The 26,380-nt window shown below is 49.2% G+C and overlaps 2 protein-coding genes across 3 annotated transcripts in view; one reads left to right on the top strand and one right to left on the bottom strand.

Annotated features, from left to right (window-relative positions):
• Positions 1 to 13,927, top strand: part of PDZD2 (PDZ domain containing 2) — a 213,241-nt gene extending 199,314 nt beyond the window's left edge. Inside the window, 6 exon segments of the mRNA XM_028531856.2 lie at positions 1 to 2,939; positions 3,643 to 3,760; positions 7,091 to 7,192; positions 7,853 to 8,123; positions 9,247 to 9,381; positions 11,056 to 13,927. Of these exon segments, the coding sequence (XP_028387657.1) occupies positions 1 to 2,939; positions 3,643 to 3,760; positions 7,091 to 7,192; positions 7,853 to 8,123; positions 9,247 to 9,381; positions 11,056 to 11,222 (3,732 nt within the window). The 3' untranslated portion in view covers positions 11,223 to 13,927.
• Positions 13,928 to 21,429: 7,502 nt separating this feature from the next.
• Positions 21,430 to 26,380, bottom strand: part of GOLPH3 (golgi phosphoprotein 3) — a 40,767-nt gene continuing 35,816 nt past the window's right edge. For both annotated transcript variants that reach the window (XM_028513929.2, XM_036020232.1), the window contains one exon: positions 21,430 to 23,278. In XM_028513929.2, the coding sequence (XP_028369730.1) occupies positions 22,854 to 23,278 (425 nt within the window). In that variant the 3' untranslated portion in view covers positions 21,430 to 22,853. The remainder of the gene's footprint in view (positions 23,279 to 26,380) is intronic.

The raw sequence follows: 26,380 nt of genomic DNA, 5'->3' as shown, positions 1-26,380 counted from the left end.
CCCCCCAGCCCCGCCCCGACGGCCGGACACCCACCTACCTGGGCAGCACCCTGCCCTACTCCTACCGCAGCCGCGCCCCCAGCGCGCAGTGCCCCGAGCGAGGCCGCGGTTAGTCCCCGCGACGGGGCCTCCCCTGCACCCCCAGATGCTGCCCAGCCGTCGGTCCTCCTGCATGGAAACTCTCAGGGGCGCACACCCCCCGCAGGCCTCAGGATGGCACCGAAGCGCAGGTCCTTGTGTGAAGGAGCAGCGGTGGAAGCCCCCGGCAGTGGCTCAGCCGCGGAAAACAGCCGGGCTGCTTCTGACGCCGCCAGGCGTTCGCACAACCACACAGTCCCTCTCGGCCCTCCTGGCGTGGTAAATGGTTTGGGACACAACTTGCTGGATAGTGAAAGCCCGGATAAAAAACCAGAAACAAAAATTCATGCAACTGAAAGTCGGTCCTCCTCTCGTGTGGGTGCCCCTGAGAACGGGGAATCTGTTTCGACAAACCTGCACATCTCTGAGAGCCAAGACCCGGATGACCTCCTGCAGAAGCCAAAAATGGTCTCCAGGAGGCCCATCATGGCCTGGTTTAAAGAGATCAATAAAGGCCACCAAGGCGCGCACTCGCAGAGCCAAACGGAAAAGGACCAGTCGGTGGTGCCGCCCAGAAGTCCCGACTCCAAGAGCCAGGTGCTGAGCACGAACCACAGAAAGGGGGCTGCCGTGCCCAACAGTCCCCCTCAGCTGAAAATGAGTCTTGAAAATAGAGATGCACCTAGAAAAAATTCAGTGGAAACCCTTCTAAGTAACTGTCAGAAGTCCAAGTGCGGTCCTAGGCTGAGGAGACTGAGCATCAAGAGCAAAAGCAAAGGCAGCTCCGAGGCCCCCGCTGCTAACCCGCCCAAGGACAGTGGGGCGGACCACAGGAGGTCCCTCGTCTCCCCCCAGGCCTCCCACAAAGCGCTTTCCAAGGCAGCACCACACCGGCTGCAGGGAGCCAACCACGAGGACCCCGGCAAAAACGCCACGGCCACCGTCAAGTCTCCCCAGAGTGTGCCGGAGAGCAGGGCGGCTCCAGGGTCCCTGAGGCCATCGGCGTCGGACACAAGCATCAGACCGTTCATGTCGTCCCCGACCTCCCCCAAGGCTCCTCCCGAGCAAGGTGCGGGTGGGAGGTTCCATGCGGCTGTCCACTCAGAACCCGACAGAGGCTGCCCGCCCACCCCCAGGTCGCCTAGGTGTGGACCAGAGAGCAGGGAGGCGGTGGGGACGGGTCCTGCAGCCTCGAGGAGCAGCAGCGTGTCCACAGAAGAGGACTTGCAGGAGCTCCCGCCTCCCGGGCAGGGCCAGCAGCTCTCAGCCAGCCAGACAGGGTTTGTACCCGAAGGAGTCCAACCCGGGGTACCTGGCGACAGAGGAAGCCGAACAATTGCCAGCGATCCCCCAGAAAGAACAAACCAGCTGAAAATAGTTGAAATTTCTTCTGAGAGCATGCCAAAGAAAGCCTGGGGCGACGTGCCAGCTGAAGGTGACAGACCAGGCGGGTTCCTGGCCCGGAGCAACTCTCAGGAGAGGAGTGAAATCAGACTCTGTCACCAGTCGGCGGAACTGTCCCCGGGTCGCCCACCCTCACCCACAGCGTCGCATGCCTCCCAGGCGGAGCAGGAAATGCAGCGTTCCTGGAGCATGGCGAAACTGGCTGCCGCCTGCTCCCCGCAGCTGCCCGCTAAAAAGGCAGGCTCTTCTCCAGGAAGGTCGCGCCAGATGTCATCAGAGTCCCCAGGGACACCCAAGAACGGCACACCGGGGGGCCCAGCGCTGGACGAGCATCCCTACTTCATGCCAAGGCCGGCGACCAGGACCTACTCCATGCCGGCCCAGTTCACGAGCCATTTTGGACGGGAAGGGCCGTCCCTGCCCAGCCCAGGTCGCTCCCATCGGGACAGCCAGATCCCTGCCACAAGCAGTGGCCTCCTCGAGGCCAAGGTGTCCCCCCGAGGCGGTGCTCTGGGCCTGGTTAACGGACAGGGCGTCTACAGTGTGAAGCCGCTGCTGGAGACGTCAAGGAACCTTCCAACAGGTGACAAAGGGGATGGTCTTTCCATGCAGGACGCGAGCTGCCTCGTCGCAGACAAAATCAAGGTCACCAGGAGACATTACTACCCTGAGCAGAACTGGCCCCATGAATCTACTACCTCATTCTTCTCTGTGAAGCAGAGGATCAAGTCCTTTGAGAACCTGGCCCATTCCGACCGGCCCACAGCCAAGGCTGGGCCTTCCTCTTTCCTGTCTGTGAGCTCCAAGCCGCCCATCGGGAGGCGGTCTTCCGGCAGCGTGGCTTCGGGGGGCTTCGGCCTCCCCAGTGACCCAGCCGCGAGGTCACTGAGACGCAGCCTGAGCTCCTGCAGCGAGAGCCAGAGCGAAACCGGCAGCCTCATCCCGCAGATGACCAAGTCCCCGTCCAGCATGACGCTGATGGTCTCCCGGCAGAACCTGCTGGAGGCCGGCATTAAGGGCCCTGACTCTGACCCAAAGAAACCCCTGGGGCCCTCCGGAATCCCCGCCCCGGCAGTGCCTCCACCGGCTGCCCCGGTCAGGAGGAACAAGTGCTCGGTGCGCCACACCCAGCCCTCGCCCCTGTCGCGCTCTAAGCTCCAGGAACTGAGGGCCTTGAGCATGCCCGACCTCGACAAGCTCTGCAACGAGGACTTCTCTGCAGGGCCCACGGCTGTGCTCTTCAAAACCGAGCTGGAAATCGTGCCCAGGAGGTCGCCTGGCTCCCCGGCCGGGGGCCTCAACGGGTCTGCTGCCCTTCTATGCCCTGTGAAGGGCGGGGACAGGGCCTGCCCCGCAGGAGGCAGGCCTAAAGCTGGTGAGCCTGGGGCACCCAGTCCCACCGACGACGGGAGTGAAACCACCCAGGCTCCGCCTTCCGGAAAAAGCTGGTCAGTCAAGTAAGTACCTGCCCTTCCCCCTTTTACTTAAATAAACTCCTTTATTATTATGGACTCATTTTAGGTTTATAGAAAAGTTGCAAAGAACGTGCAGAGTGTTTCCATGCACCCGTCTCCCGGTTCTTCCTACTGCTAACGTCTTACACAGCCACCGTCCTCTGATCACGAGCAGTTAACACTGGGACAGCACAGTTAGCTACAGGAGTGATTTGGATATTGCTGAATTCCACACAAGTCCTGTTCCTGCTCCAGGCTCCAGCCCGGGGTTCCCCCATTGTTTTTAACATCGTTGCTGGAACAATGACGTGCCTGCAGGAAAGAGTGTGTGCCAAAACCGTGTGCTAAGGAGGGGCTCCTGCAGGGCAGGGTGCTCAGGCAGGAGCTCCCAGCGGTGGTGGATGGAGGGGCCACACCTCAGGGAAGAATCTCGGCCTTCGACGGTGACTGCAGTTAAACAGGGAATTCCTAACATTTTAAAACACTTTACTCCAGCCTATACATGGCTTATTTTTTAATGCATCAAATTTGGTTAAGTTACCATATGGGTCCCCTAACATCTTGGAGGAATTCCTGAATCCATAGTAGTTCCCCCAGTAATACCTAGAAAGTAGTTGAAAGGAGATCATGTTAAATGTGTCCTTAAAGATGGAGAAATTGCTTTTTTTCCCCTTTAATATTCTCCTAATGCATTTGTATTATTTAGTTTGGATCAGCTTCTAGGGTCAGCAGGGGACCAGCAAAAATTGCAAGCGGTTTTGTCCTCAGTGAGGTCGAAATCCACCGTCGTGGCTCTCATGCAGGAGGCGAAAGCACAATCAGAGGTGAGTGAAACAGAAAACAGGGCGAGGCGAGACTTCGGCCAGGTCCACGCCCGGGAATGTCCAGGAGCTCAGAGATCTGGAGAGCCCGGCTCCAGGTCTCGAGTTGTGGGTCTGCAGCTCACCCTTCTGTCTCACTTGCAGACGGCTTCAGAAGCTACACCTTGTCTTGCATTTTTAGGTGATTGGTGCAGCTGCTATTTTAATTCCCCAGTGGTGACTCATTACTGACCTCCCACGCCACCCCATGCCTCCCCACCCCACCCCACATTTCAAGTGTGTCTGCACAAAGTCCTCAAAACAGAACCAGGCAACTTGGAATTGCTAGGGAAGGTGGACCTAAACTACCTGTCAAGGGCGCCACCTGCTGGGGAAATGAGTTAACGTCTGTGTGGCCCTGCCCTGGGCTTCCCAACAAAGGAGCGCGTTCCTCATTACAGTCTTTAAATCAAGTGGATGTGGCAGTAACAACAAAAGAAACCTTGGGGGGGGAGGGGTTCCTACCTAGAATACTTTTCTGAAGTGCAACATTAGTGCCTCAGGACTACCCACAGAGATTTGCTGAGAAATGAAGATTTTTTCTATTTAGAGAAAAAAGCAAATCTGAGCTGTGTGCCATGAGTGGTAACGCACCAGGGTCACTGGTAGCACCCGAGGACAGTTCCAGGAATTCTCACAGGAGAAGGGCTGTGATGCTGGCCCCTGGGGGGGGGGGGGGGGGGGGGGGGGGGGGGGCGGTGGGGGGGCGGTAAAGCAGAGACGAGCCCCTTCAGCGCCCTCTGCTGGCTTACCGCCCACCGGCTGGGGCTGTGCTGTCAAGAGAGGCCTTGGGCATGCGGTGCCTTTCACCCTCAGTGAAAGGGACTGTTCCACCATCTCCCTCTGTCCCTTGACTCGCTACAATAAGGGAGCATTTTGCATGCGAAAGTCTGACTCGGGGATCTCCCGTCAGGGGGGTGGTGCAGTGGGACCACACTTTGCCCAGGGCCACCGTTACTTCAGACAGATGCTAAAGGAGAAAACCAAATGTGAAAGTTCTCAAAACCACCTCCCAAGAGATGGCACATTTTCAGGGGCCATACACAGGTGGAGACTGTGTGCGTGGACAAGGGTGCTGAGCACTCCCTGGGGGCATCTTCCAGGGCCTCGCTCACCCTGGCCCTGGTTCCACATTCACCTCGAGCCAGGCAGGTACTAACTGTAGCTTGGTGCTGAAGGTCGTGCTGACTTTCATCAGCATGCAGCTTTCTCCCCCAACTTTCTTACTGTCTTCAGTTGGTTTCAGAGGAGCAGTAAGCAGGGAGGTCCTTACTCTGCCATCTTTAGACCAGAAGTTCCCCGCCTTGCTGTTTTCCAATGAGTATTATTTGCCAGGGCTGAGAACGGAACTGTCCGAAACAGCTGGCTCCTGGGGTGCCGTGGGAGACCGGAGGTGGACGGCAGGCCCTGGTCTCCTGGTTGCTCCGGGCCCGCCCCTCGGGGAGCCCTAGCCCTGCTGGTGGGTCGAGCTTTCCCGATGCTGGGCTAAGCCTCTCAGAGGCAAAATCTGGTCTGCACACATGGATCCTCAAAAACTGGAGAAAAAAAATTTTTTAAAGATTTTATTTATTTATTTTTAGAGAGGGAAGGAAGGGAGAGAGAGAGAAACATCAATGTGCGGTTGCTGGGGGTCATGGCCTGCAACCCAGGCATGTGCCCTGACTGGGAATTGAACCTGGGACACTTTGGTTCGCAGCCCGCGCTCCATCCACTGAGCTATGCCAGCCAAGGAGGGAAAAAAAATTTTTTTTTTTAAAGATTTTATTTATTTATTTTTAGAGAGGGAAGGGAGGGAGAAAGAGAGAGAGAGAGAGAGAGAGAGAGAGAGAAACATCAATGTGCGGCTGCTAGGGGCTGTGGCCTGCAACCCAGGCATGTACCCTAACTGGGAATCGAACCTGCGACACTTTGGTTCGCAGCCCGAGCTCAATCCACTGAGCTACGCCAGCCAGGGCGGAAAAAATTTTTTTTAATAAAATGTTGGTGATAACGTTCTGGGATGCAGAAGAGTCTCATTTTCCAATATTCTGTCTCTCTGCTCCACTAGTGCATGTAAACGGAAGTATTCCTATGTCAGCATCAAATGTTACCTCTGAGAAGCGGCGCGTAGGCCATCTGCCAGGCCACACGGTGCCGCTTTTGTTGGGACAACCTAGTCATCCTTCTTCTCTCCACTGAACCGTGTCTGAGCACACACACCGTTCAACTTACCCATCACGTCAAAAGCCTAACCCCCTAAAAGTTCCGTGGGACTTCGTATTGTCCGCACACGGAGCCTTCATTTGAAGGAGCTTCTCCAAAGAAATCTGAAATGCGTTAAGATAAGCCCTTAGGGCTTACGAACAGAACCACACACGTTCAAATATCGGGCTCCTTCCCCAGCACAGTACCGAGGGGGGTTTCGCTTTCACCGTTTTCAGTTTCTCATCAAAGCAATCCTTAAAGGTTATTATTACATGCTTTTTCTACTGCTGTGTTGGAGAACACCTTGAATTGATGGATTATAAATCACTTCATGGGCAACCTGGCAATACAGATCTTTACAATGGCGATGAATCATCTCTAGTGTGTGGGTGGAGGAAGTCAAAATTCGGTATAACTAATTAGCCCAGCTCATTTTATTTAAAGCCTTTTGTCAGCGTATCTTTTGATCGGCGCTTGAAGCATCCGGCAGTCTTTTGTTCCTTAACCTCGGGATCCTATGGGGTAGACGAGCTCACTGCGAGAGGTGACGGTTTTAATGTACTTTAAATAGTGTAACGCACTTGACAGCATCAGACGCGCTTGGTGCTCTGGGAGTACTGCTTCACTGACCGCACCTGGAGTCCCGTGAGCGGAACACGGGAGGAGGGGGGCACTGAACTCGCGGCCTCGATGTGCCCTTACCCTGCTCTTGGCGCTTCTGCGTCTGCCTTTGCTGCCCGTTTGCGAAAGTGTCGACTTGACTATAGAATAAAGAACTCCCTTAGGGATCACATCTGGAAAGACAGTCTGGTGCCTAGAAGGGTGACACGAGCCTCTAGACGGCCCCGTCCTGGCTCACGCCCACCTTTCTGTGGTAATCGAGCTGCAGGACGAGCCCTCGAAAACCCATCGAGCGACCCCCCAGGAGGAGCACAGCAAGGCTGAGTCGTGGCTCGTCCACGCCCAGTGCTCTGCAAAAGCTCCTGAAAAACCACTGGGCTTCATGGCAACAGATTTCAGTACTATACTGTAGGAGGATTTTTATCAGCACTCACTCACTACTCTTGGCACGAGGAATATACTTTTATTATTTTTGTTTCTTTTCCCTAGAATAAAGACGATGTTTGCTTCATAGTCTTGACTAAAAGAGAAGGCTCAGGTCTGGGATTCAGTGTGGCTGGAGGGTCAGAGGTGGAGCCAAAATCGACTGTGGTGAGTGACGAGGCCGAGGGGCTCTGGGGTGGGGGGAGGAGGAGTCCCTGCAGAGGCAGCTCGGCGAGTGATCGGGACGGAACTCGTGTCCGTGGGCTCAGGGGCTGCTGGTCTCCGTTCACGGGGACCCACGAGGCGGGGGAGCGGAGAAGGTCCTGCAGAGTGCTTCCACTGACGGAGACGGGCCCTTCACACAGAGCTGACCGATGCGCAGGCTGGGGGACCACAGGCATCTGTAGCTTCAAATTCCCGTTTAGTTTATGCAGAAACCATCAGAACTGACGGACCCAGCTTGCATCTGCTTGTGAAATTACTTCTTTCTCGAGAACCATTACCTAACAGTTTGTATCACTCAGGGCTCTTGAGATCATTAGGCCACCTTCACCAGACGAGGCCTTCCCCCATGTGTTTTGTTGCCCCGTGGAGTATCAGGCACGCCTCACACACCAGCAAGGACTTGAGTAAGAATGCGTTCAGGTGCTGGCACTGACGTGGGAATTCCATCCCTCACAGTGAATACGTGCTTGATAAACCGAGTGTTGGGATGATGTGGAAAACCTGCTGCTAGAAGCTCCCATCCGTTACTGCAGACTTACGGTTCCCCTTTTGCTTTTACTGGTGGCCATAAACGAATCTGGCTCTGCCCTCTCCTTGTCCCAGGTCCACAGGGTATTTTCTCAGGGGGCAGCTTCTCAGGAAGGGACCATGCACCGAGGGGACGTCCTCCTGTCCGTCAACGGCGCTTCGCTGGCGGGCTTGGCCCACGGGGACGTCCTGAAGGTTCTGCACCAGGCACAGATGCACAGAGACGTCCTCGTGGTCGTCAGGAAGGGAAACGGCCAGCCCAGGCCCTCCACCCGGCAGGAGCCACCCACCACCAACGGGAGGGGCTCGCTGTCCAGGAGGACCGTCCCCCTGGAGCCTGGAACGGGTAAGGCTCCCGCTCTCCAGCCCGCAGGGTGGGGGTGGGAGCGGCCGGCGGCGCAGACTCTGGTTGAACAGGAAGGACAGCGGTGGCGATCACCACATCCTGGGTCAGAGAAATTAAATGTAGTGGAGTCTGGTGTTTGTGGATGCTGCTTGCAAAGGCAGGGTGACAAAGAGGTTATTTTTTTTTAAGATTTTATTCATTTTTAGAGAGAGGGGAAGAGGAGAAGGAAGAGAGGGAGAGAAACAGTGATGTGTGGTTGGTTGCCTCTTGGGCACCCCCTACTGGGGACCTGGCCCGCAACCCAGGCATGTGCCCTGACTGGGGATTGAACTGACGACCCTTCGGTTCACAGCCCGTGCTCAGTCCACTGAGCTACACCAGCCAGGGCAGAGAGAAGTTATTTTTTTTAAAAAGACCCGGTAGTTAAAGCCAGACTGCTGAAGATTAAAATAGCTATTTGACAGCTTCTCCAAACATCCTGAGGAGGAAGCCCTTGCGCACCTCCTGTTAGGACTGAAGTGGCCGGTAGGTGGAACACGGGGCGGCTGTGATGGGGGAGCCAGAGCCGAAAGAGCGGCTCCAGGCTGAGGGGTGTCCCCGGGACACACCAGGGTTTGTGTCGGTGCCTGCTGTGGAAAATAGTAAGGAAACGAGGGGGCAGACGTGTTGACAGACAGACTTTCATCAGCCAGGAAGAGCTTACAGGAGAGGTTCAGAAACACCGTGTGCCCTGCACGGTCACACCAAGGGCTGCGCAGGAAGCCACACTAAGCGCTGACTCGGAACCAGGCGCTGCTCTGGTTTCTGACACGCACGTTCTCCCCCCACGCGTGAGCCCCAGTCTGCACCGACACGCGCACCGACAGTGGGGGCTGGACCGGGGCAGGACGGCGCCCTCCCGGAGAGTCTGCTCGGGCACAAAGGCGTCCCCACACTCGCAGACGGTGCTGAGCAGGGCAGCGGGGGGTGCAGGGGTGGCAGGAGCACGGCCGGGAGGGCAGCCCCACACCGGGAGACCGGCCCTGACGCTGGTCTCAGACGGGGCTCGGCTGTGCCCCGGGCAGCACATCTGGGGGACTGGACGGGAGGTAGTGAGCGCCCCGTCTTCTCATCTTCACTGCAGCGAGAAGCGCAGCCGCGCACGACGCTCTGTGCGTGGAAGTGCTGAAGACCGCGGCCGGGCTGGGGCTGAGCCTGGACGGAGGGAAATCGTCCGTGTCCGGGGACGGGCCTCTGTTCATTAAGCGCGTGTACAAAGGTAACGCCCTAGAACACCCAACAGGCAACACGCCCGTCGCCTGTTTTCTGTCTGTGTACGTCAGCGCCTCCCCTGGAAATCGGACCTGTTTTTAGCAACCCAAGGTGCTTCTGATGCTTTCTCCACACCCAGGGTTGACGGGTGTCAGCCCTGTTGTGAGTGTTTCCCATGCACTGTGAACTCACGTCACCCACTCGGCAGTCCGGTCATGCAGGTGCTGTTATCACCCTCCCTTCACGAAAGCAGAGACTGAGCCACAGGGGACTTGCGCGGGGGGACCCAAGGTCACAGGTGGAAGTGGCAGAACCAGGCTGTGCAGCCTCAGAGTCTGGGCCCCGACTTCTGCGAACTCTCTAACTCCCTGTTCCTGTCCCCTGTGTTCTGGTGAACACGGGTGTACTCACGTGAACGTGCGCTGTCCCTGTGTTCTAGTGAACACGAGTGTACTCACGTGCACGTGCGGTCCCTGTGTTCTAGTGAACACCGGGGTTACTCACGTGCACGTGCCCAGCTAAGTAACGCCATCGGAACGGCCAGTCAGGGATACCTACAATCGGCCAAGATCAGTCCACTAACACTGCAAATACCAGACTACAGGGGAGTGAAATGGCTGGTACATAGAAGGTCTCTTCATGAGCCCGAATCACTCATGATCTTGGGCAGTTCTCCAAGTCTCCTCAGGTTCCTGAGCTGAACAATAAATATGTTAACAATATCGTTATACTAACAGTATCAGTATATATATATATTTGTAATACATCACATTTAATAATACTGAGTTAACATTAAATATTAGTATTGTCTTACAACTAAATTTAATACTAATTATTAGCACCGCTTTATTGAAAACTAACGTTAGGGTCAGTTACGCTAAGGACAGTGTCTGCCCCTCTCACCAACACAAAATGTTCCTGTCCCCAAGTGGGTTGGATTTGAACTTACCTTCTTCCAGCTGTATTTTTATCATTTTGTTAATCTTCACAATCAACTATAATCATATATATATATATTTAATATTTAGCAATGATTCTTGGAAATTTAGGATGGGGATAGCTACATCTAGTCAGTTTTCTGAGAATGAAGTTTTCTGAGAAAATTATTTTCGTATCTGGGAATTTTTTCCAGTGCCCTTTTTTCCATAAGGGCTTCCACGGCCAGTGTGCGTGTCTTTTCCACACGACTGTTTTAGATGTGTGTGTGCAAGAAAGTCCATAGAAGAGGGCTTAAACTTGTTTTTTGGAGTCCATAAACTTGTTGTAACGTGCACCCACCTGTAGTGTTCAAGCTGTGTAAGTGGAGATACTAAGTATCTCTCCACAGTCAAACTTGGATACATTAACCACTGTCAGTTAACAATTAGAAGTTGAACCTGGGTTTTTTTGTGTGTTTATTGGCCATTTGATTTTCAGCTATTGATTTCCTTTGTTTGACTTTCTCTTTATTTTGTATTCTTTGAAATAGCTTCCCCTAGCTTGCTTATGTTTTGCAGGGGGAGGGGAAAGGGCTACAGATCTAAATTTTTTTATGCAGTCAGGTTTCTTCTTACGGATACATGTTCTGTGTGACTGTCCTAAGACTATACCACGCAGAGCCTTTTCTTGGTGAAGTGTTTACAGTTAGTTCCTTGTGAACGCTATGACAGTACCAAGCCTTGTCCTGTGTGCCCCCCCACAGGCGGTGCAGCCGAACAAGCCGGAACCATAGAAGCCGGGGATGAAATCCTTGCCATCAATGGGAAACCCCTGGTCGGGCTCCTGCACTTCGACGCCTGGAACATCATGAAGTCTGTCCCGGAGGGACCCGTGCAGCTGGTGATCAGGAAGCACAGGAATTCTTCGTGAAACCAGCGCGAGTAGTGACACTCCCAGTTCCGGACAAGAATCGCCTTTTCTGTTCCCTCCGTACCCTAGCCAATCAGACTGACTTCTTTGCGCCGCAGCCTCCCGGAACAGCAGAGGATTGCTGGCGCGGGCAAGGACTCCAAAAATCTCCACGTTGTCACCGACAGACGAAGCTCCTCGACTCGGGAAGCTTCCCACCCGGACCACCCAGGCCAGGAGGGTCTGTTGTGTCCCGGTGCTGGGCCCCCAGCTTGCACTTTTCCTGACGGGGGGCTACAGGTGTGGCACGACGCCCTCTCCCCAACACTCAGCTGGGCCTTTGTTCCCCTTCCGCCACCCCTCCCGGCATACCCCACCCACGCGGCTGGGGAGCCTGCGGAGTCGGAGGGGCCACACAGCTGTCACGACTGAACAGACTCTGGATTTACGTCATTTCCTAAGTAACCCAGCTTCAGGCACGTTCAGTGGAGAGAGCCGCGGTCTGTATGTTACCCTGAAAAGGAGACTTAAAAAAATATATATATATATATGAATCAATTATGACCTAATGGTTAGGCTGAGCTCAGGAATTATCCAAAAAGGAAAAAAGCAGAATCCAGGAAGTGGTGTTTTTTAGCGAGTGTAATGTGCAATGTGTGGATGCAGAGCGCAGCTCAGTGGGTCACTGAGCGCCGCCAAGTGCTGGTCGTAACCTGGGAGGCGTGTAGGTCGTAAGGCTCTTCTACAGAAACGCAGTTCTGATGAGCTGCACTCGATAGCCATGAACTTTGCTGCTTCCAGTGAGCAGGGAGTTCCAGCTCTGAAAGCACCTTGGATCCAGTTTGGAACTGGCCTTGAACTCGAGCGTGAGTTCGAGACTGGCCGACCCAGGAGCAGGCGGAACCGCTGCCGTCTCTGGGTTTCTATGCCTGTGTTTTATGGACTCCAACCAGTAAGTTCCATTTTTAGACATCAAAAACCTTTTTAGTGTCCTTGGATTTATAAACATAGGCATTATATTTACAATCCAAATACAGGAGCTTAAGATAATTCTTGCAAGGGACTTTTTTTTGTGGTTCTTTTCCCCTTCCCAGCAAGCTTTAAAAAAATGGGCTGTTTTCTAAGCATTGGATCACTTTTGCTGACCTGCGTGTAATGACATACCTCTGCTGTGACTGAAGTTTTTGCTCTTTTTGTCTCTGTTTTGCAAAGTCTTCCTTTTGCCCAGCTGCTGTCCCACAGAACACCATTGTGACTCACGCTGCTTGTGAAACTTGTCCCAGCTGCTCTCCTTTCAAAGCAGGAACTTCGTCGGTGCTGTTCCTTGTCACAAAATTGGCTTTTCTCCCCCTCGTGCTTCTCATCAGCTTCATTCACCAAAGAGTAGTGAGGAGGAGAATGGAGAACGAGAGCAAGTCCCTCTTTCAAGGTAAAGGAGCAGGACTGTGCAGTTAGGATCCAGGTCCTCCGGGTGGGGCACAGGCTAGCTGACTGAGTTGGGGGGGAGTACAGGTGGGACTGCCCACCTGTGCACATCACGACGCTAAGGTTTCATGTTGGAGCGTCTTTAACTGACCTGCAGCTGGGGCCCATGGCTTAGAAGAGGAACTCGGGTCCTTACAGCCCCAATCACGGAGGCACTTGAGCCGTCACCTCTGTCCACCATGTTTCTGATCCCACTAAACCTCTGTGCATCTGGCCCAGAGGGGTCTCTCAGACGGGAGCAAAATATCTGCTTGGTGTGAGCCTCCATTTCTCATTTTTTTAACAGGCTATACAAACGGAAATGTAGTACAGGAATTAGCAGAGGCCTGATTAATTTAGCTTCTACTTTTCACTAGAATTCCAGGTAGGCTACTATAGAACTTCAGTGCAAGGTGCATGCTAGGTTGTTTTCAAGTCTCGGGGGGTCAGTTTTGTGGTTTGTTTTCTTGACACAAGACTCTCTGAAGTCAACGCTGCAAACTCCCTCTCAGCCTCCATGCTCCCAGCTGTGCTGCTGAGCAGGACTGTCCTCTGTGACCAGGCAGGGCTTCCGGGGCGGTGTCGAGCGGGGCGGGGAGTGAGGGGTCTCCCTCGAGAGTGCCTGCCCCTCGCTCGCACCCGAGGGCCGCACGGGCGGACCTCTGGCTCACCAGACTCTGTCCAGGGCATCAGCCATCTCTCGTAGATCTCGCCGGAAGGATTCCCTGGCAGACAGCGGGAACATAAGGGAGCAAGCAGAAGCGAAACAGTTTTTGACCCTCAGATAGAGAGCTACTTATTTGTCTTCCGTGTTCGAGGCATGACTAGTGTTTCTAATTAGTCTAATGAATCCCCACACTTCCTGCAGTGAACACTAATGGTATTGTCCCACTGAAACGCTCATTGTTTTGGTTTTTGACTGGTTGGTCGTTCGCAATAAGCTATGAGGGTAAGTGTGTGTTATGCTACGTAAGTCATAGTCCCAGGGTAGACCGTGACGGGGGAAGTAGGTTGAGTCCGTCCCCATTCTGCCGCACACATCTCATGTAACTCTGTCTGACCTAACTGGCGCCACACCTGTTGTATGATATACATGATTCTTTATTTATGTAAGATAAAAATGCCTTATATTATTAAAGAGTTAAGTGCAATAATATGAAATAGCCTGTACATTTTAAAATGTTGTCACTGTTATGTAAACCCACATCTCTGTAAACAACCTTTTGTAAGTAATTTTAAAAAAATAAACACTCTGCTTACTAGTTTTTCTAGCTTTGCATCTACAGAATAACCCTTTAAAAGGTCAAGATAATGCATGTTACCTAAATTATTATCTAGGTGGGTGAGAGGCACAGAGGCACCAGCACATCGAGTCAGCCTCTCCTTCCCACAGCCGCACTCAGGATCGCACTCAACGTGCTGCCTTTGAAGCCGCTGAGGGTCTGAGCAAAGGGGACCATCAGCCTGCGTCCAACTCTCCTCTCGCGTCCTGGGGGAGGCACTGAACAACGCTCACCCCCAGAGCTCTACACGGTCCACTCCCGACGGTACTGGGCCCAAGGGCAGGCTTGATAAACCCTCCCCCGCACCTCCCACTGAACAATCAGGTTTGGCCAATCCCTAGCCTCAGTGATGCTATTTTCAGGAAGGTATGAAATGGCTGGAAGTTAAATCCAAAATGCAGTTCATTAGATTAGTAGGACAAAAGAGAAAAAAACATTATGAAAGATATCAGCAGTTTTAAAAGCCTGGAAAAGCCCCAGAATCACTCCCATTAGAGTCAGGAACACACGAAAAAGATGTTCACCGTTGTTACTGTTGAATAACATACGTTCTGAAGGTATAAGCCAATACAATTAGGCAAAAGTTCTAAAGAGAGGTGTAAATAGTGAAAAGAAACAAAAGTATCATAACTTGCACATGATATAGTTAAGCCGATATGAACATAATAAGCACATCAATTTAAAAATTATTAAAATATTAGAATTCAGTAAGGTAGCTATCAAATTATTCACCAAAACAAGAGCTTTCCCATATATAAATAATAACCAACAGAACATAGCCGGCAAAAAACACTGAATCACAACAGCAATGGAAAGATATATTTAACCTTAGCAAGGGCTGGCAAACCTAAAAAAAGAACACATTTTATTGAGAAACATAACAAAAGTAACTGAAACAAATGGGAAAATACAGCTTACCTGTGAATAGGATAACTCAATACTATAAAGTTTCCAATTTCCCCAGACCAGTTTATAAGTGTAAGTCCAACCATTATCTCAAAAGAATTTTTTAACCTGACAAAATCATTCTAAAGTCCATTTGCTCCACATGTGAAAACAGCCAGAAGAATTTTGAAAAAGCACAGTAGGAGTGGGACCAGCCCTATTATCACATTATCAGAGACGCCCGTAAGTAAAATAGTGGCTCCTCCTCCACAGAACTGAATGGGCAAACCACTGGAAAAAGGGCCAAATATAGGTATATATAGTATTTCTGAATTCACAGGAAACTCAAAGGGAATGCTCTAAATCAGTGGCAGAAAACATGGCTATTCAGTCAGTCACTGGTTTTGGAAACACCGGCTAGATATTTGGGGGTAGCCAGCGGGGGTGGGGGCGGGCATGGGGGAAAACTGAATCCCTTGCAACCAAATAAAGTCCTGACGACAAAATGAAATTCCAGAGTGGTCACAGATGTAAACGCAAGAAAGGAAAACAAACAAACAAACAAAAACATCTAAAAAGCCAAATATATTGTTTGAATCATACAGTGGATATGATGGTAAATTCATAGACTCATAATCTAACCAAACTACATGTAGACCAGTGGGGCCATTGCAGCAGATTCGAGCCAGAGGGCGGCGGAACAGTGACCCTGCTTTCAAATCTCGTCTCCCAGCATTCCCTGCTCCCTACACCACCAATGCCCCCCCACACACACACACACGGGAGCAACTAGTACAGAAAAACCTTGGTAAACATCTACAACAAAACTCAGTGTGAAAGTACTCCCCACACCCCCAAGCTATACAAATGGGCGGAGAAAAACTACCAAAGAGAGCAATCGGGTATCAGGATCCGTGCAAGGCCACGCAGGAGCAAGTGACAGGGCATCTCACAGCCCTGAGACCCCCCCCCCCCCGCCCCACTCCACTCCCCGCTCCACAATCAGCAGGAGCTCAGAGAGCAACTGGGCAAAGGCGGTGGGGACTGGACTAGTTTTCTCACCCGCACACAGTGGACAAGTGTGCGGGCTCCCACAGGAAGGTAGGAGGGGCTGATGCACGACACGTACTCTCAGAACAGACCTGCCAATTCCCCGCACCGAGGAGACATTTCAAGAACAGAACCCGAACTGAGTGGGGCAAGAACGTCCGGGATCGAGAACAGGGCCCAGGCAAAGCAGAGCAGAACCAGGTCTCAGAGAGGAAGCTGTCCTTTTTCTGTCCACTCCACGAAACAGAGGAGAAAGGTCCAGAGAGTAAACACGGTGGGAAAAGCTGCCCTGACCCACTTGCCCCTCCTCACAGAACAGGAGAGGTAATTTCACGTAAACATGGGCAACAGAAGATGATCTGGTTCAAATCCCACACACAGAAAAAGGCGCGTGAGAAGCAAATACACTCCCTCCACACAGCAAAAGCACACCAGGAAGCCGTGCCCAAGAAACCAATGAAAACTATAATAACTCAAATTTAATTAAAGTATATCGAGAAAATGTGAATACAAACTGAAATTAGAAAAAATTAAAAATTGGCATTAAAATGCAGAGAAAAACAATTTCAAAAAAGACTAAACTAAAAGATCATTCACAGTAAACAAACACAATAATGTCTTAAGATAAAAAGGGTAAAATGTTTAAAATCAGTAATAGAGAAAAGAACCCAAGCAAAGCTGACAAATACAGAAGAGATATAGGGTCTGGCACAAATAATGCCCCCCCCTTTTTTTTTATTACAAAATCTTTTACTACAAAATCATAAGCATGTAATTCTGTAACATAACACCACCACACCCAAGCACACCCTGTGACACTTTAGGTGAAATGTTCAGGTTAAAACTATACATCGTTACACCCACATTATCACCCTCCCAGCCCTACTCACGCCGGCACGCCCGCCCGACCCTGTGTAACTAACAGCAGTCCCCAAAGGAGAAAACCTAAACAAAGGAACAGAACAAGTGCTAAAACTTCAATTTTCCTGAAAAATGAAAATAAAAATATTTTTTATTATTCTATTATTCTATTTTTATTTTGGGGTTTTTTTTTTATTGTTCAATTACAGTTGTCCGTATTTTCTCCCCAACCCTTCCCCCACCCCCTCCAAATCCACCTCCCTCCCTTTCTTCCAGAGAATAAAAGATTTGACACTATAATATTGAAAGAACACACCACGTTCTATCCCAGAACCACCAAAACCACAACCAAAACGCACCCCAGCAGCACCGGGAAAAAATTGGGGGGGAAATCCCTTGGGCTTCAAGCAAAAAGATTAAGGCATTCATGTGGGAAAGAAAATAAATATTTTAATCAGACTTTGACAGTAATGCTTTACGACAAAAAGAACATACGATACTTGGAGGAAAAAATGTAAGCCAAGAATTTCATCCAAACTGACTTTCAAATAAAAGGCGGGAGATAAACTGTCACCTGCACACCAACTCAGGGGATGCTGTGCGCACAAGCCCTTCCGGAAGATTCTGACAAGTTAGCAAGTGTGGATTTAGTAAGCGTGGATTTATTTGAAGAGCTAAGACGATTAAAAGGGACAGACTCCAGTGTGTGATGACACTGTCCTCACAATGCAGGTGCAGCACAACTACAAAAAGTGGTGGCACTGAACTGCACACTAAAAAATGGCTAAAATGGTGAGTTTCATATTACATATTTTGTGCAATAAAAAAGGGAAAAAAATGAAATAAGTTTACACTGATACTTCCTATTCAAATTTAGAACGACAAAGTTTTTCTATCTTCCATCTTAAAGCTGTATCTTTACTTTTCCATATAGAGAATCCTGGTGGTATTCATGAAGAAAACTCATGATAAAACAATTTTTATTTTCACAAACTCATAATATTTAAAAAAAACTAATCAGTCACCTTTGGTGAATGCTAGGGTTATTGTGTATTTAATAATAATTTAGGGTTAGAATGTATCCCACCTTTCCTCTACAAATTGTACTAAAAGCTAAATAAAGGTAGGCAAAATTCTTTAGATTCTTTATAGCAAAATTCTAGCTGATCAAGGAAAACTGACAAGGATTAAAACATCGCCCCTCTGCACCCCAGTAAATCACGGGTCTGGGCACCGGGCAGCAAGGCTGCTCACATCTCAGAAGCAGAGTGAGGAGACGTGCTTCCTTCCGGACGGAAGTGCCGCCCAGGGACCGCCCAGGGACGGTGCTGGCTGCGCACACAAGCCGGCCTGTGCTGCGGCCTCGAGGCCCAGTGGCCGGCTCCCAGGAAGGACGGAAGTCAGGAAAGCACACTAAACTATGTAGAGGTGCCCTCGGCAAAATCCAAACTTGGGGAAACTCGGGACAAGTGATCCAATTCCATCAACAAATATTAAGCAAGGGAATAAACAAGAGATGAGGGTTGGGGGGGAGAGCCTATGAATTAGGAGACACTTACAATCACATGACAAATGAAAAAAGAAATGAGAGAGAACAAAGCTATGAGAGCCGTACACTGGGTTGGGACCAGGACACGGTAACTGGAAGGCGGCCTTGAAGAGAGAACTTCTGGACAGCCGGCCGACAAGTTCCACCCCTTGACCTGGGTGACGGCTGCACATGTACCTGCCTCACAATAATTCATCAGCCCCTGCATTGGTTTATGGGATCTTCTATGTGTGTTTTACTTATAAAAATTACATGGAATGCTTATATACATGTATACTCATACGATATACATTTGTTTGTATTTTTGTACTTGTTATCATTAATCATACCCCCCACAATTTTTATGACATATATATATATATATATATATACACACACACACACATACCCCAAATCTGAATACCACACAGATGACTTTAGCAGGACAGTTAAGGTCTCCCCAAAGTCCATCCTCAACACAGAACCGGACATTCTACTGAATGTTAAAAAAAAAAAACTTACCACATGTCAACGTTGAAGGCTGGGGAAAGCCCAGTGCATCACAGACACAGGGTTCATATCCGTAATACAGGAAAAGTCCTGACGAATCAATTCATAGAAAGATGTCCATTAGAACACTGAATAAACACAAAGAGGTAATTCAGAGCAAATAAAATGCAAATCACCAATAAAGACAATAAACAATAACCAAATCCACCCCCTAACAATTACAATGAACTGGTCACTCTCTCCTATTAGCCTGGCAAAGACCCGTCGCGGAGACCCCCTACAGTACTAGCCGGGGGTGGGGAAACCGGCATGCACATCACTGGTGGACGTGCAAGTGCACACGAGTCTCACAGATCAACCTGCCTTTATCTTTGACATTTTCAAGACAAACGGTTTGAACAAATTCATTTCCATTAATTCCTCCTACAGAAGTCAAATATGCACGTTAAAATACTGTTTGCAATAATGAAAAACATAAGACTACTCCAAATGTCCATTAATAGGAGATTTAACAAAGTTACATAATGAAGCCAAAAATGGTTAGAAAGAATGCTGTGTGCTTATTCTGAAAGCACAAGCACACTGCACACCATCACGCTACGATGCTAATGGGAGTCCCCGGGCACCACCGGCCGTCAGAGGTGATGATCACCCCTGCCACTCCACCGTGGGGCCGGGAACACGTGCACACCGACAGGAACAACGTTACCACCCACCGCCCTTTGAAGGACGGCCTCCAAGGTCATGCATATCAACGCCACCTTGCTGGCACCATTAAAGGCCATGTGACAGTTGTGCAGAACTTAAAGGGCCAGGTACAGCACTCTGGGACCCAACGGGCCGTGATGAATTGGAAATTACCTCAGGCTGTCTCTCAGTCACCTTGATCTGAATGAAAAGTGAAATAGGACAATATCACGACGATATACAGTAAGTGAATAGAAGACGGGGAGGCCATGAAGTCGGAACTGAACTTCACAAAAAAACAAACACCTCCCAGACTGGCGACGGATGGTTTCCATGCTCCTGGGGCAAATGTGGCCACGCCCACCTGGCAGTTACGGACCCTGGTCATCATCCGGCTAGAAGTCATTACCTATTGGTCCAATACTGCCACTGACCTGGCCAGACACCAGCCTCTTTCACCGTCTCTCAGGTGATACCCAAATTCAAAGGCGTGGTCTACCTGACAAGAGCACGGGACCCACTGTGCACACACAGCGGGAAGAACTCAGCGACGGAACGTGTTGCGAGACCACTGGGCAGTCCCGCTGCAGCAGGCCGAGGGCTTCCCTGGCCACCAGACACCAGGCAATGCTTTTTTCTTCTGAGAACATACAGAATTAGTCAACTTCTTTATCCCTAAAAAATAAGTTATGTGAGTTATACCAAGACAGTGGAGTAAAACAGGGATGTCCTTTTTATCGGTTACTTTGCACGAGCACGGGCATTTTTTGCGTGCCTGCCTGCTACTCTGTTTTGTCTGTTAGAGAAGAGAAGCCCCCGCCCAGTGCCCACATAAGAAAGGATGAACTGTCTTTGAATGCCATTACTGTTCCTCCGTCACTCCAGGATTTAAAGCTCAAACGCTTACCAGATAATGTGGACTGGGCACACCATCCTCTCCGAGCCTGTTCTTCATTCAGTGAAGATAGTAACTGGGGTTTGGGGAGGTCAAAACAAGGCATAAAGTGCTTCACCGTGCACAGAACATGCGTTCAGTACGTTTCCTTTCTCCCTTCTTCTAGAACACTGCTCCAGATCATTTTATTTTAAGGAATACACGGCAAATAAAAAACATCAGTCAAAAAGCCATAGCAACTCATTCTTTGCACAACAGATCTTTACCTAAGTTTTATATTAAAATTCACTGCCTGATTCTTGGATCGGAGGGCTTTTGGCCCAAGTGGCGAGAACCTGTGAGAACACCGCTTCTACCACACACCGCCCATGCTTGGAAGAGGACGGTCGGCAGCAGCGTTTCACGGGGGCGAGGGTTCTGGATACCCCTTGCCTCCAGACCGCACGGCGCATCCTCTGCCCACAGGAACAGCACCAGAGCGGGGCCCCACACGACGCTGGCCGACGCCACGCAGGCCAGGCCTCTGCCCTCGCCCGTGGATCCAGACGCTGCTGAAATTAAGGCTCCCTGAGAAACGGCCGTAACTTCTAGAATCTTGTCAAGGCTTATAAAACAATAAATCTTCACCTGAAAAATAATTCCGATACGGGTATCAGTTTCCAGTATCCATTTTATGGGAAGAAAACTATAAACGAATACTTCCTATACTTACCAGCGGTAGTGTCATTTTTGGTGGCGAAGGAGGTTGTTTTACGGGAGAGGAAACCTGTCTTCTCCCAGGCGCCAGACCGAGGACTGGCGAGCTGCTGCCCGTCAACAGCTGCCGTTGCTGTAACCGAGGTTTGTGAGAACACAGCCTCGCCCACTGATCTGCGCTGTCTACAGCTTTCATCCAGCAGAGCCCAGGGGTTGCACCAGATACCATAAATGGCCTAAAGCCTAAAACATTTACTATCTGGCTCTTTCAGAAGAGCTTGCATTGAATTATTGCCACGCTACACAAGGGTAAGTGAAACTTCATCACCAAGAAAACTCAGAATACAGAAATACAAATGACATGCTTGCTCTAATTCAGGCACTTTCAAGATGATAGTTTATTTATTACTTCAGATAAAAACATAGTATACATATTAAGGAGTACCTTAAAATTCAAATCTGAAGTTATACACAATCTAGCACTTTTGCATTGAATTTTAACCAAAAAAAAAAAAATCTCTACATACCTGAAGCCTCACTATTGACATGAACTATGGTAATAAAAAATTTGACATTTAATTTGTTCACTATATAGTATTTACATTTATGAAACGAACTGTGGTATATAATAAAGTGGTAAAGAAATAGTAAAAATAAACTTTAAAAATCAAAGGTTTATATTCTTATAATGTGCTAATTGTCATAATTGTATATAAAAATTAAAACATAGCAGAGCTTTCTATTATAACTCTTAATCATCTGACCTTAGTCCTTTACTCGCTAACAATTTACATGCAACATCTGCTATAAGTGATATTTAATTTCTTTAAAGAAAGTGTAAATGAATGAATGAGATTTAAGAGAAGACATTAATGTAACTTGTGATCAACAAACAAAAATACTGTACTCAAGATTAGTACTGGTCACAAGCCTCTTCCCTACAGAAATGATAAAACAACAAGAGCAAAAACATTGCAAAAGAGTGTCATGAACGGCACAGCTCAAAGAATCTCCGCACCAATCAGACACCTCTCTCTCCTTCAATGATACGAGGTCTATTTTGCCCTCAAATAATAACAAGGGAAGTGAGGGGCACCAGGTGTAAAACTGATTAAATCTTGCAAAGTGCCAAGATGGAGGCCAGAAGAAGGGGTAATTTATATATAATTCAAACTATATACAGCATCCCTGGAATGTAGCCCATCCCAAACTGGCTTTGTGAAACAATTGGACCTGTATGATTTCATAATTAAAATTATAACTAGTAGTATAAGAGATTTTCATGGGAAGCAAAATTCAAGGGGCAGTTTGTATTATTTACTATGTTGTTTAAATTTTAAAAATAATTTTACTAAGTATACATCTCAACTGAGGTCTATGTATAAAATGTCCTAATACATACAGTTTTTTTTTTACCTTTGGTAAATTAAAGGCCTTTTTGTGATTTCTGTGTGAACCATACATAGGCAGACTGTGAGATGTACACATGCACATGGGGAAACTCAACCTGAGGTAATCCAAAGGTGTACCTGTGACCGGACTGGAGGTACTTTGAAAGTCAAAGCACATCAGAAACTCAAAACAGGCAAGAGTGAGAATGGAATGCCAATATGGCAGTAAAACTTCTTTTAAAACAGAAAGAGGAAGGCCTCTCGTACCAGCAGAATCCTGCGTACATTAAAAAAAAATAACCTCCTATTGTTTTAGAAAACAAAAGCCGATGTTAGTGTAGGGAGTACAAACGGCAGAAAGTCAGAAGTCCAGGGGATGGAGGACACGCCACTCCGGTGGAGCTACTTGGTGAAGGCGGCCACCACCGCCCACAGGACCTCGCTGGTGCTGGCCTTGAGGCACTCCACCTCGGGGTCCAAGTCGAGGAGCTGCCGCACTCTCTTGGTGGCCAAGTCGTACTGCTCGTCCAGGAGGGGAGCAAAAGCGTTCTCCAGCACGTCAGAGGCGTGGGCCAGGTAAATGAGGGCCAGCAGGCGCTTGTCCATGCGGTGGGGGTCGTTCACCCACTTGTCGAGGACGGCTTCCTGCACCTTCTTGATGAGGCGCTGCTTGATGTTATTGTTGGTGAGCGGGTGCGTCGTCATGTCGAAGAGCAGGAAGTTCTGTTTCTCGGTCGTCAGCACGCCCTTTTCTACCAGGTTTTTAGCTAATCGTTCCCGCACATTTCTTAACTGATAATGAAGTTTTAATGGATTCCAAGTTTCACCTAAATAAAAGATTTAAGTAGTTAGAAATGACAGGCATTGACTTCCCGTCAAGATGTCAAAGTAGGTAAACGCTGTGCCTGCCTCCTCCTGTGACTAAGGCAAAAATACAACTACATCATAAAACCACCATAAGTGAGAACCACCTGAAGACTCACTGAACTTAAATGCTATGACTAAGGACATAAAGAAGAAGCCACTACGGGACTGGCAGGAGGGGCAGAGACGTGAAATGGGTGATGTGACCTCAGCTGTGGAGGTGTCAAGGAGCAGGGGCCTCGGCTCCACTGGGGCTCCTCAGCCCTGGGCACCAGTGCTGGGAAGGAGTCCCCCTAACATCTGTCTGTGAATCAGCAGGGACTGCATGCAACTGAGAACAAGGGCTGCAGGAGCCCCGGGCATTCCTGCTGAGAGCTGGCACGCAGGCTCGCTAAAACAAAGTCACTCCACTGGGCTCCAGCGCAGGGCCGCAGTTCCAAAAGCACCGCAGACAGACGAAGAAACTAAACTGACCAGCTGCAGGGAAAAGCGCCACAGAGGCAGGGTAGGAGCTGTTCCCTCCCCGCACCCAGCTAGTCCAGCAGAGGAAGGCCCAAATCTTAGCTCTCCATTACCCTAGCTAACGCCAGTGGTCCTGCCCAGGCAATTCCCTGAGACCCCACCCCCCCCCACCCAACACAGGTGCCCAGCAGATGTTCTTCTGGCAGCTCCTCCCAGCAGGCAACCTGCTTCAGCTTATGCTGTAGACTTTCCTAAATTCTCTTAAAGATCCACAAACCCTCAAAAAGCTGTGGCTGTCCTCAGCTAGCTAAGCTACTTCAAGTATGAAACAAACAGCAACAGGTTTCAACTTGCACTGTAACTACCACCAAGTAGCCCCAAATCTGGCATAGGCAGCAAGCAGTCTTGCCTTGGAACACAGCTCCAACTAAGCAGCCACAAACCCTGCAAAAGTGGCAGCTGGCCTCGGCTCATGTCATGGAGCCCACCAAAGGGTCCCAAGCCCAACAAGTAACAGCCAGACTTGGTTTGCAGAATAGCCACTCCCAAGCAGCTCTGGGCCCAGCATAAGCAGCAACCAACTGCAGATCACCTTATAACTCCTACCAGAAAGCCCCAGGCTGGGCACAAGCAGTGAAACTAGACCACCTAAAGGTACATCACATACAAAAATAAACTCCAAGTGGATGAAAGGCCTGAAACCATCAAACTCCTAGAAGAAAAATATGCAGTAAACTCGGACATCGCTCTTAGTAATAACATTGTTTTTGGATATGTCTCCCCAGGCCCGGGAAACGAAAGAAAAAATAAACAAATGGGACCATATCAAACTAAAAAATTTTGCATTGCAAAGGAAACTGTCAACAAAACAAAAAACAACCTACAGACTAGAAGAACACATTAGTCAACGATACATTCGATAAAGGGTTAACACCCAAAATATGCAAAGAACTTAACACCAACTTAACACACACATACAAAAAACAACAAATAATCCAATTAAAATATGGACAGAGATATAAACAGACATTTCTCCAAAAAGAACACACAGATGATCAACAGATACATGAAAAGATGCTCAATATCACTAATCATCAGGAAAATGGAAATCAAAACCACAGTGAGATAACACCTCATACATCGGAACGGCTATCATCAATAAACCAACGAACAGCAAGAGCTGGCGAGGATGCGGAGACATGGGAACCCTGTGAACTGTGGGTGGAACTGTAAATTGGTGTAACCACTAGAGAAAACAGTATGGAGGTTTCTCAAAAAAATTTAAAATGGAACTAGCATATGACGCAGCAATTCCACTTGTGGATGCATATCTGAAGAAATCTAAAACACTACTTCAAAAGATTGTATGTAACCCTATGTTCACTACAAGATTATTTAGACAGTCAAGAGATGGAGGCGGCAACCTAAGTGTCTATTAATAGATAAATAAAGATGTGGTACATACATAAAATGGATTATTACTCAGCCATAAAAAATACTGAAATCTTTCCATTTGTGACAACACAGATGGACCTACAGGGTATTATGCTAAGCAAAGTCAGTCAGTGAGAGAAAGACAAATACCATATGATTTTACTTACGTGTGGAATCTAAAAAACAAAGTAAACATACAAACAAAACAGAAACAAACTCATAGAAACAGAGTACATATGTATTCATGAGATGCCAGGTCATACTGGGGGCTTGGGTGAAATTAAGATGTACAAATTGCCAATTATAAAATAAGTCTTGGGGTTGTCAAGTACAGCATAGACAATAGAGTCAATAACACTGCAATAGTTAGACTTCCGGCCAAGATGGAGGCGTAGAGAGGTATACTTTGTTGCCTCCTCTCACAACCAAAAGCACAACAAATTTGAAAACAAAAAATAACCAGAACCACCAGAAAAGCAAGCTGTATGGAAGTCCAACAACCAAGGAGTTAAAGAAGAAACACACCCAGACCAGTAGGAGGGGTTGAGATGGGCAGCCGGGTGGAGAGGACTCGCAACAAGGCACCGGCCAGAGGACCAGGGTGGGCAAGGCGGCAGCTGGTGGATCGGGGGGTCCCACATTTGCATCAAAAACACCAGGAGGAACAACTGGGGAACAAGACAGACCACACAACCCAGCATTCCAGCAATGGGAAATAAAGCCTCAAAAATCTCTGACTGTAAAAACCTACGGGGGTTGTAATGGTGGGAGAAATTCCCAGCTCACAGGGGAGTTCGTTGGAAAGACTCACAGGACCCTAGAATGTACACAAAACCACCCACCCGGGAATCAACATCACAAGGGCCCAATTTGCTTCTGGGTAGCAGAAGAAGTGACGGAAAGCCAGCCAAGAGATGAGCAAGTGGCACTGTTCCCTCTCAGGCCCTTCCTCCACATACATTGCCACAACACAGCAATGTGGGTCCCCCCACTCTGTCAAATACCTAAGACTCTACCTCTTACTCTATAACAGGTTCAGAGACAAAAAAATATGCCCCAACAGATCATAGCTCCAAAAATTGAATGAAGCAATGAAGAGATAGCCAACCTATCAGGTGCACAGTTCAAAACACTGGTAATCAGGATGCTCACAGAAATGCTTGAATATG

This window comes from Phyllostomus discolor, chromosome 3 (assembly GCF_004126475.2).
Source record: "Phyllostomus discolor isolate MPI-MPIP mPhyDis1 chromosome 3, mPhyDis1.pri.v3, whole genome shotgun sequence".
NCBI classification, from domain to species: Eukaryota; Metazoa; Chordata; class Mammalia; order Chiroptera; family Phyllostomidae; genus Phyllostomus; species Phyllostomus discolor.
Note: the sequence above shows the minus strand (reverse complement) of the source record. Positions and strands in the feature narration are given on the sequence as shown.